The 12,317-nt window shown below is 30.8% G+C and overlaps 1 protein-coding gene across 1 annotated transcript; it reads right to left on the minus strand.

The window, feature by feature from the left end:
• Nucleotides 1–4,756: 4,756 nt before the first annotated feature.
• On the minus strand, nt 4,757–6,611 carry LOC137001670 (protein FAM200A-like). Its single transcript, XM_067360775.1, has 3 exons — nt 6,586–6,611; nt 6,238–6,425; nt 4,757–6,189 (listed from the first exon to the last, which is right to left on the minus strand). Exons 1-3 carry the CDS (start codon nt 6,609–6,611, stop codon nt 5,435–5,437), a joined length of 969 nt encoding a protein of 322 aa, XP_067216876.1. The 3' UTR covers nt 4,757–5,434.
• Nucleotides 6,612–12,317: the final 5,706 nt, after the last annotated feature.

The raw sequence follows: 12,317 nt of genomic DNA on the forward strand, positions 1-12,317 counted from the left end.
AATAGAAAACGCATTTTATTTAATACGAATAGGTGCTTAAGTATTTGTATATTTTTAACTATTTTTATAAACGTAAAAAATGTTTTTATTTTACTTTTTAGATCAAGAAAAAGAAATCAACTTAGCAAATCTTTTAACAGACGTGGAAGCTGAAGATTGTTTGTTATGGCTACAAAATAATTCAGAACCATTCACAACAGTTCAACAATATTGGGGTAAAACTGTAGTACAACGAAAGGCAGTAAATAATGGGACTATACATGAGTATTTCAACAAATTTCCTTGCCTCAAATTACCTTTGGGATATACCTTGGTAAGAAAATTAAAGTTAGCGCTAAATATTTGTATTTACCTAAATTTTGTTTTTAGTTGGAACAAGATTTTGACTTTTACAACCCCGATAAAAAAAACTGTTTGCTTTCTAAATGGTCGCAGTTTGCTACAGCGCTGTTGAAGTTAGCAGAAAACAAGACGGATTCTTACTTAAAGGAGCTTGTTAAAGAATATAAAGAAAAGTTCCCAAATAATAATCCAGAAGATAGTAAGTTTAAATGTTGCGTAAGAAATATATTTTATTTTAATTGTGATTTGTATTTTAAAGGTCGCGCTAAAGAAATATTTGCCTTGAGCATCTTGCCCTTATTTTTTCCGTGCAGTTACTTAAAATGCAAGAGGGCAGGTACAAATAGATGGAGGCCTTCAAAAATTGAAATGAGAAAGGAATTTTTACTTTACGTGAAGGTATTCTTTTGTATACTATTTTAGTATTTACATTTTGTATATTTACTTGTACACTTTGTATACTTTTGTATATTTTTAATTTTTATATAAAAACACATTTTCAGGTTGCTGGCGACTTACAAAGAGAACTACAGACACGACAGGACAAACTGGCCAGTTTTCATCTAACGGCACAGCCATTACCTATTATTGTTGGCTCTGATATTGGCACTATAGAAAGTTGCTACGTCAGTGTGAACGATATTTTATATAAAGTAGACACACCACTACGGGCCATAGATCTGTGCTTCACAATTTTTCATGTTATGAATGCCAGTTATCCTCCGGAAGCTGAAACTGCATGGACATTTATTGAGCAAGTTGTGTACAACTTCCCGAAAACCAAAACGTATGTTTCTGTTACTTCTTTGATGTCAGATGTTTTGAAATTGAATAGTGAGAACTGAGTATTAATTTAGGGTTAACATTTTTAAGTGTTTTGATTTAAAAGTTTTAATTTAGAGTTACATTTTGATATTTTTAAGTTTTTTTGATGCGAAATTATTAGATATTAATGATGATTTGTTTTATTTGTGATCAAATGTTTTTATTGCCAAAAACATAAATATATCATTTGAAACATGAGCATGGGCGCCTGGATCAATTTAACTGTAAAGAAAACAACTGTAAAAGATCATTCAGCTCATTAAATTTATTTAGAAAACACATTGCCAGTGTGCATGAAAGTTCAGTTAATCTAAATAATTGTAATAAAAACAGAAAACAAGGCAATACAATTGAATTTCAGACAAGCTCCGAAGTATCTACGCAGTTGAATGCTAACAATTTACAAGAAGTTCCTTCTCTTCTCGAGACGTTAACTACATTTCATGACGCATTAAGTAATAACCACAATAGCAGCATAATTCAATTTATTGCAAATTTATATAATAACTCATTGATTTCTAGAAGTTTTGTTCAAGAAGTTGTTGACTCAGTAAAAAATATATTCTGTTCTGGCGTTATATGTAATATAAAGCGAGTGGTTTCTGATAGGTTACAAAGTTTGAACGAAGATCCCGATATTATTAATGCTGTAATGAGTATGTTTGAAACAATAGAAAATTCTTTTAATCATGTAAATACTGAATATAAGCGATTACAATACTTTAAGTCTTCGGGACAATATGTGCCCCCACGCAGCTTTGTAATTGGACAACGTACAATTGAAAAACGTATTAGTGGTAATGTAATTTTAGAACCTGCGCTAGTATTTGGTCAAATTATTGAAATAAGACAAGTCCTCACTTTATTATTTCAAAGACCAAATTTTTTACATTTAATGAAAAGTCACTATAATGAATTGATGTCAAATAATATTTAACACATATAAAGGAATGGCTCAAATGATAACAATCAATTAATATAATAGAAAGGCATAGAGAGCCGTCGCGGGATGTTAGTGCAAAATTATAATTTTTCTTAAAGAAATTAATTTGTTAGTCTACGTGAGACAGTTAAATTTGTACACCGATCTCTGGTTCGAGATACTTAAAGTGTACGAAAATTTTAGTACATTGTTCTCACATATGGAGAATCAGTATGTACTGATAGGAATTATTAGAAAGAAGGGAATAGAGAAAAAATATCAGGGCGCGAGTGGCTAAGCCGGGAATTGAACCCGGGTCTTCCGCTTGCCGGGCGAATGTTCTACCACTAAACTACTCAGACCCCACGCTTCTAACATTTATTTCTCTTAGTTTAGGAAATCAACAAATCTGTAGGACATAAACGCGTCATAATGCCCGCGTGATTTAAAACAATTTAACACATATAAAGGAATGGCTCAAATGATAACAATCAATTAATATAATAGAAAGGCATAGAGAGCCACTCGCGCCCTGATATTTTTTCTCTATTCCCTTCTTTCTAATAATTCCTATCAGTACATACTGATTCTCCATATGTGAGAACAATGTACTAAAATTTTCGTACACTTTAAGTATCTCGAACCAGAGATCGGTGTACAAATTTAACTGTCTCACGTAGACTAACAAATTAATTTCTTTAAGAAAAATTATAATTTCGCACTAACATCCCGCGACGGCTCTCTATGCCTTTCAAATAATATTGTTTACAATAATTTTGTTCAAGGTCAGCTGTGGAAGTCGCAAGTTTTATATTTTGGTAATAAAACTGTATTTCCGATGTTCATTTATTTTGATGATTATGAAACCGGTAACGCACTTGGTTCTCATTCAGGCAAAAACAAATTAGGAGCTGTGTATTTTTCTCTACCTTCAATTCCACAAGAGTTAAAGTCATCGTTAACTAATATTTATTTATTTGCATTGTTTAAATTAGAGGATAGAAAAACTTTTGAAAATGCGGCAGTATTTGGTGAGCTTATATCAGAAATCAAAGTGCTAGAAGAAAAGGGCATTACCATTAATATAAATGGATCAGTGGAAAGAATTTACTTTAAGTTAAGTTTAATCATAGGCGACAATCTAGGAATGCATACGTTGTTAGGATTAACTGAAAGTTTTTCTTCTAACTTTAGATGCCGCTTCTGCAAGATCAAAAAAGTTGATTCATACCGTATGTGTACTGAAGACGAAACTTTACTTCGTACACATGAAAACTATGAACATGATCTAATTACAAATGACGTTTCAAAAACTGGTATAAAGGAACCGTGCATATGGCATCAACTCAGTAATTTTCATCTTACACGAAATTATTGTGTTGATATAATGCATGATCTCTTTGAAGATGTGTGTAATTATAACTTAACTTCTTTATTGCATAATTTAATTTTTGATTTAAAATTGTTTTCGTTACGTACTTTAAATGAAAGAGTTAAATGTTTTGGTTATAATGACATTGAAATTTCTAACAAACCACCACCAATTACTTCTGACAATTTAAAAGAAGGAATACGAATGTCAGCAAGCGAAATGCTTTGTTTCTCTAGATATTTAGGTATTATGATTGGAGATCTAGTTCCTATTAATTTACCTATCTGGCAGGTATGGTGTACTCTAAGAGAAATTATTGACATAGTAACTGCTCCAAATCTCCATTTTTCGGAACATGTTCGTTTAAAAGTTGCAATTGAGGAACACAATAATTTATATGTACAATTTTTTGGACGACTGAAACCAAAACATCATCACCTTCTTCATTATCATACAGTATTAAAAATGTCGGGACCTTTAGTTCATCTTTGGAGCATGCGTTCAGAACAAAAACACCGCGAATCTAAAATGACTTCAAACGTTTCGTGTAATTTCAAAAATATTGCATACACATTGGCAATGAAAGCGCAACTAAAATTATGTCATCAATTATTGTCCAGTTCAGCTTCTAATATGGTGTTTGGGGAATTGGAGCCATTAAATTTTGATTTATATATTAAATATTTCTCAAACCTTGATAGTGGTAAATTACATCTAGTAAAATGGGTTAATGTAAATGGTACAAAATACACTTTTGACACAATTCTGGCATTGGACTGTTTGGAAAATATGCCTCTTTTTGGTGCCATTAAATACATTGTTTTGTTTTCCGAAGTGGAAATATATTTTGTATGTAATACTCCTAGGTCTACGGCATTTGATAGCCATACTCATGCATATGAAATTGCATGTTCAACAATAAATGAAACAAACTCCCTATTCGTTAAGAAATATTCAGAACTACACGATTATGTACCTTGTTTGTTAAGTAAAACTTCAAATAAATATTTAATTTGTACGAGGTGGGCCTTATAATAGACACCTATCTATATTTTTATATGTAATCCCAGTCTGTTATACGCAATTTTGTATGTTTATTTTATATTTTGTGTTTATATAAATTATTTTTTTACTTATATGTAAGGTTATCAAAGTTTGTAATATGTAAAACTTTTGCGTAGGCATTTATATCTAAATATATTTTATTCATTAAAAATATATTTCTTATTACTTCCTCATACATTCCATAGTACAAATTGTAAAAATATCTTCTACAATTAAATGTAGAAACATATAAAATGCTAGATGATTATTACTATTAATTTTATTTAGTACTTTTACAATTTGTAGCAATCGATATTTTATTTTGCTACAATAGTTTTACATTATAATTTCTTTATAGAATTTTGTTTTATAAGTTGTAATAAATGCTCTACACAAAAGCATTTATAGACCTACAAGTTGAGTTAAATGTTGCTATAAATTATTATTATAGTTTACATACATGCCTATAAGTATTTACTACAACTTATTGCGCGAAGTTCTATTAAATGTGGTAGATTTTTTAAGTCAACCGCTACTATATTTTCACAACAAATACAATAAATTGCAATAAAATTATTTAAAATTACATCTTTTAGCTTTTGTTGATACTGGAATATTTTACAATCTTAAGCAGTTTGTCAATTGATTTAAGACAGGTTTTTTAGAACAATTTTTTAGACTCATTTATTACAATTTATCTCTGTCCCTATTTGTATTATTATTTGTAGAAGAGTATTTTACAATTGTACTATCTGGTGCTACATTTTTTTCTGAGTGTAGATAATTTTTAAATAACTGCAGTTTTCTGCGAAAAGAATCGATATGACTTAATAGTTGAGAAATAATTTGGTCAGTCTTTTGCAACTTTACATTTAAAATATTTAAATGATTCGTTACATCAGTAATTAAAGCAAGTTCGCACAGCAAGTCTAAATCTTCGAAAAAAATTTGAATTTATTATATTTTACAGGTAATTGTTCTTGCAAGAAAAGGAAGATCTCTTTTCTTATTGCAAAGAACTTTTCTAAACATTTTCCTGCACTGAGCCATCGAACTTCGCAATGCAAAGGTACATCTGTATAAACAGCGTTATGTTCCTCGAGAAAGTGTTGAAATTTTCGATGAGAAAGGAATTTTTTACCGCCTTTAATTACATTCGTAATTTTTGTCACGGTTTGCATTGCAGTGCATAGTTTCACATCTTTCCCACATAACGCTTCTTGATGAATTATGCAATGAATAACAGGGAATTTTAAATTTTGTTGCTTTAACTGACCGAAGAATCCATTTTTCGAACCTATCATTGCTTTTGCGCCATCAGTAACGATAGCTGAACATTTAGAAAAATCGATGCCAAATTTTTGTGGGGGGGGGGGGGTTTGATTAACAGCCGTGAAAATATCAATACCCGTTGTTCTGTTATGTAGTAGGACAAAATCTAAGAGCGCCTCGACATGTGAAAAATCGTTTTGCACGATTCGAGCAAAAATACTCAATTGACTTACATGCCGATTATCGGTGCTCTCATCGAGACATAACGAGAAGAAAGAACAAGATTCTAATAAAGATTTTAATTTTTCTAACAAAGAAGCAATATTGTCTATTCGAGATTTTATCGTTTTGTCAGTTAAAGGAATGCTAGTAGCTTCTTCAAGAGTCAAGAAATTTCCAAATGACTTCACTGCTGCGATGAGGCATTTCTTTATAAAATTTCCTTCACAAAATAACTTACAATTAGAATTTTTTGCGATGAGATTAGAAATAGCATACAATGCTGCAAGAGCTTGTGCCGAAGACGTAGCGTTATCGATATTTGAACTACGAACTTCCTGATGAATTAATTTTAATCCTTCTATTAAATTAGATTTCTCCTCGTCCACATATTTTGAATACTCATTAGAATGTTTATTTTTATAATACCTATAAACAACAAACTTTTTAACAGTATCAGGTTGATAACCACACAAAAGACAGGTGGTTTTATTATCAATACAAGTAAAAAAAACTTCTTCCCATACCTTATCAAAAAATTAATAGTATCTCTGCTCGCCATCCATTGCTTACAATCAGTATCACTTACACTATTACACTCACTATCACAATCATTACCACAATCACAATCACAATCACTATCACAGTCACTATTACTATTATGCAAATACCACTTATCGTTTTTTCTAATATGAATCTTTAAAACGCTCACATAAGACTTTTAACTAGCGTCACTGGTTATCGTTGAGAAACAACCGAGGAGACAATAATAAAACAATTGCACATCAATGCTACCGCAGTAGGAGTACGCGCCTAAAGTTAAGTCGCGGAATTGAAAAATCCATATTAAATTAAAAGATTCATATTACAAGACAGAAAATGCTATTTGCATAATAATGATAGTCATTATGATATTGATAATGATAGTAATTGCTGGATTTACTTGAAAAATTGATAATGAGTAAAGATTCGTGTAACTCTTTGATAAGATATAAAAAAAATTTTTTTAATTCTATTTGTAATAAAACTACTTGTTTTCTATGAGTGTTATCAATTCTCTCTTGTTCAAAAATATATTCTTTATAGATATAAAAATAAATATTGTAATGATAATTTAAAACATGTGGACGAGAAAAAATCTAATTTAATTGAAAGATTAAAATTAATTATCAAGAAAGTCGAGTTCAAATATCAATAATGCTACATTTTCAGCTGGTTGAAGTTTGGAACGTTCCTGGAACGATTTTTTAAAAATAATTTGTCGCTCTTGTCCTTTTGCAGGGAGGAAGTTTTGAGACCCACAAACAAAGTACAAAAAAGACCGATCCAATACATGCGTCGGAAGACATCCTTATACCGAAAAACCACCCCCAAAATCACTTAAACAATTCTAGCCAAGCTAAAAATGATTTGTCGCTCTTTTCCTTCTGCACGGAGAAAGTTCCGAGGCCCTCACATCCCGAGTCGAAATTTTTAGCCTAGATTAAACCTACAAGTTTTGTCGAATTTGAAGAACCAATGTAAGCTTTAATTCATATATATAGATATAACATTACATTGGCTATTGCCCTCCTTTGATACTAAAAATTGTTACTTATTGCCGTTTTTTCCATGTGGAAGCTCAAAAGAGTACCTACTGAGAACCTCTAAAAAGGCTCCAGGTTCTATAAATATGTATTTCTAGAAAATAAATATTCAAAATTACTTAATAATCTATTATCTCATATACTCTACTTGCATTTAATGTATGGATCTTGATTTCAATAAACAATATATTAATTATTATAATTTGCTTAACTGTAAATAGACTGCTATAAGCAAATATTATATAAATAATATTCACTTATCTCTTACATATCTATCTGCAGTTAAGTAAATTACATAATTAATGTATTGCGCTTATTGAAATTAAGATATGCATTAAATACAAGTAAATGTGGTAATAGAATATTAAATAATTTCGAATTATAGGTCAAATATGTAATAAAATATTAAATAAAATTTTGAATTTTAATTGTTTTTTGTTTATTCGAATAAATTTTTAGTTATTTATAATACTAAATATAATACTGAGTTGCACTTAATTTTTTAAAATATTTTTTACTATTTATTTGTTATTATTTATTTTATATTATAACATTTATTATATTAATCTGAAATAATAGAAATTGAACTCAATTATAGATTAAATATTAATATTTTTATTGCTAGAAATTTCGATAAGATTTGGAGATTCAAAAGAGGTAGGAGTTGTAAGAACGAATGTAGGAATTGTATATTTAACATCAATAAAAATAAGGATTTTCTAGGACAACAAGATTAAAGAAAGGCCAAAAGAAGACATAACACTTTCAAGATAGAACTTGTAGGTCAAGGAACATTATTAGAGGCACAAATAACCATGTATGAGGTTTATAGTAGGTTTTAAATTTCGACTCGGGATGACATGCAAAAGAGACCGATTCGATATATGTGTTGGAAGACACCCTTATACCCGAAAAACCACCCCCAAAATCACTTAAACCATTCTCCTCAAGCTCAAAATGATTTGTTGCTCTGTTTCTTCCGCAGGGAGGAAGTTTCGAGGCCCTCACACGACATACAAAAGAAACCGATTTGATACATGCGTCGGAAAACACCCTTGCACTCGAAAGACGGGTATTTCATGGCAGGTATAAGAAATGTAAACAAACATCGCCACGGTGTCGGACGGGAAGATAGAACTATGACCAAGAGACCTGTGAGCGGGCGTCTGGCAAGTATGGGAGAACAAAAGAATGACGTCACGGAGTCAACGGTCACGAGGTTTTTAGTCTGCTAGTCCGATATTCGACGAGATTTGAGAGTAATGATTAAGAGGTCCCCTGTGCAACGGTATAGAGCGTGCGCCGGGCATGTATAGCGAACAGAAGAATGACGCCGCAGCGATGAATGATCCGGCGACTTTTAGTCTGATATTTGGCGTGATGATTAAGGGTGCCGCGTGCGCGATATCGCGTGAACGGAGTGAGCGTCAGCCACCCGTTTTTGCAGATTGAGCGCGCTGTATAGATTGACGATGGCGAGTGGAGCATGCAGGAACATGCGAAAAGGGAAAGGAAACGAACGCAAGAAATAGAATACAAAATTTATTTGAAATTTTTCGTAAGAATGCATAATTGAACAGACAAAATACAAAAATAAGTTTATACATTTTATAATTTTCAATAGAATCAAATTTAATTATGAATTATAAAAGTATACATTAATGTATAAATTATAATTTTCGTTGAAATCTAATTATATGTACAATTCGATCGAAGTAAAGCGCGATTAATTCGAAAAATACAATTTCAAATTGATCATCGAGAAATGTTAAATCTTTAAGTTGCGTACGTACATTAGTTTGTATTTCGTGACAATTAGATTTGAACGCGAGTTTTATAATATCGTTTTCGATATAATCCACGGTAGGTAGTCTTATTTGTATTTCATTAATAAGGTATTTAGCACAATCACTGGCACTAATGGTAATTATATTCAGTCGATTCAAACTAGCGTTTACACAATCGAGTATATTTTCTAGTCCCAGAAAACTAGCTCTCTGCATTGCTATAGCGGCCGAATAAGTCCGTCGTTTCTTCGGAGCATAAATTTCTTCTTTAGTCGTGGTATTTTTCAAAGGTTGAACTTCTTGCCCGTTTTCTCGATGTGATAATAACAATGCTCTTGCTCCATAAGCAGTGGTGAAATTTATAATTATTTTGTTGATAATAATCGAGTTTGGCATAATATTATTTCCATTTAAGTAATCTGACATTTGCTTCATATTTTCTTGAAATTTTTGCCATTCCACCATGTTGAAGCAAATACCATCAGCTCTCTTGGATGAAAATTTAACGAAAGGTTGAAAATCGAGGTCGTCGTCGTTGATTGAAGTTTGCAGCCCGATATGAATTTTCTTCGTATAAGAAAAATTTAATCCATATGTTGTAAATAACAGCATGCAATTCTGCACAATTTTTTCCGCGATGTCGCATCTTGCTTTGGAAGTGTCACTGCACTTTGTCGGTTTTTCGGATTTCACAATTTCCTGGCGTTTATCCATGATACTGATTTTTATACGCAAACGCGAAACAAAAATACGAAAACTGAAACTTGTTCGCTGCTGAACTTGTAGGTTCGAATGCTAGGAGACGAATAAGAAAAATTTTACAATCAGATTAATATAACATTATATAATTAATTATATAATATTATATTAATATAATATATTATAATTATTAATATAATATTATATTATTAATATAATATTATATTATTAATATTATATTATATCAGATTAATATAATAAATGTTATAATCAGAGGCGGACTGGACAGGAGAGATACCGAGAAATTTCTCGGGGGGCCCCATGTTTTTGGAGGCCCCAGTGGCCCCCAAATCCAAATTTTTTTTAAAAATTTTTTATGCAAGAAATTAATAATCTAAATTCTAAATTATCAGACTGCGACAGTTGAATAACGACGTGCTTTCCTTCTCTAACCAAAATAGCGCTGAGCACGAGTTAGCGTTAGTCAACTATCTGTAGTGCGTCACTGTCTTTCGTGTTCTCCTTTCATTTTTTTATAATTCGTCTGAAAGGTTATGGCAACTGACAATTTATAAAAGAATATTTACTAAAAGTCAAAGAAATATTATTTTATTATTAAATAAAATACATGCACTATACATGGTTATTTATTTTACATATGCCTACCTTTACTACAATACAAAAAAATTTACAATAAAAACAACAACAAACAAATTAAAAGACAAAATATCTCCAAATTTCATTAAAACACGTTAGACCTTAAACTAAAAAAATTTTTTGCCGCGGCGCTTTAGAGTGGGGGCCCTTTTTACAAATTTTCTCGATGGGCCCTGGTGTTCCAGTCCGATCCTGGTTATAATATAAAATAAATAATAACAAATGAATAGTAAAAAATATTTTAAAAAATTAAATGCAACTCAGTATTATATTTAGTATTATAAATAACTAAAAATTTATTCGAATAAACAAAAAACAATTGAAATTCAAAATTTTATTTAATATTTTATTACATATCTGACCTATAATTTGAAATTATTTAATATTCTATTACCACATTTACTTTATTTATATTTAATGCATATTTTAATTTCAATAAGCGCAATACATTAATTATGTAATTTACTTAACTGCAGATAGATATGTAAGAGATAAGTGAATATTATTTATATAATACTTGCTTATAGTAGCCTATTTACAGTTAAGCAAATTATAATAATTAATATATTGTTTATTGAAATCAAGATCCATACATTAAATGCAAGTAGAGCATATGAGATAATAGATTATTAAGTAATTTTGAATATTTATTTTCTAGAAATACATATTTATAGAACCTGGAGCCTTTTTAGAGGTTCTCAGTAGGTACTCTTTTGAGCTTCCACATGGAAAAAACGGCAATAAGTAACAATTTTTAGTATCAAAGGAGGGCAATAGCCAATGTAATGTTATATCTATATATATGAATTAAAGCTTACATTGGTTCTCCAAATTCGACAAAACTTGTAGGTTTAATCTAGGCTAAAAATTTCGACTCGGGTTGTCGATCTTGTGAGCAACGAATCGACGAGTCAACCGTCGTCGCCTCCTCACGAAGCGAGCTCATTCGATGAGGAGGAAATATTCAGTCCTTTATACAGTAAGTAATAAGAAAAGTTATCTTAGCAGAATTATAAAATAACTAAAAATTTGAAAAATTAATAACGTAAATTTTTAGATAACAACCGGGACAGTCAACAGAGAATAATATTACCCGTGACTGACGAAGACGACGAAGAGGAAGAGAAGGAGGAAGAGGAAGAGCAGGAAGACGAAGAAGAAGAAGAGCAAGAGGAAAAAGAACAGGAGGAGGAAAAGCAGGAAGAGGAATTACAGGCTGAGAAAGAGGAGAGGAATTATGAAGGAGGAGATGAGGAAAGCCATGAGCAAGACGGATGGGGAATGAGTGACAGAGGTAAGAAAGATTGAAAATTTTTACAGTTGCTTTTATGCTCGAATTTTATTTTTTAAACATTAAATTTTTCACAGGATACAATCCCCCTGTGATTTCTTACTCTTCCGATTACAATTATCAAACACGGGTGTGAAATAAAAAGAAAAAAATCTAGAGATGAGTTGATTTAACATTACAAATTTTTCGATTTTATTGCAAATAAAATTCGAGCATAAAAATATAAAATATAATATTTTATCAAATTTTTTAATTAATTTGTTAATTTTTTAATTTCGACTTTTGCAGTTTAAACAGGTGG

Source organism: Linepithema humile, chromosome 8 (assembly GCF_040581485.1).
Source record: "Linepithema humile isolate Giens D197 chromosome 8, Lhum_UNIL_v1.0, whole genome shotgun sequence".
NCBI lineage: Eukaryota > Metazoa > Arthropoda > Insecta > Hymenoptera > Formicidae > Linepithema > Linepithema humile.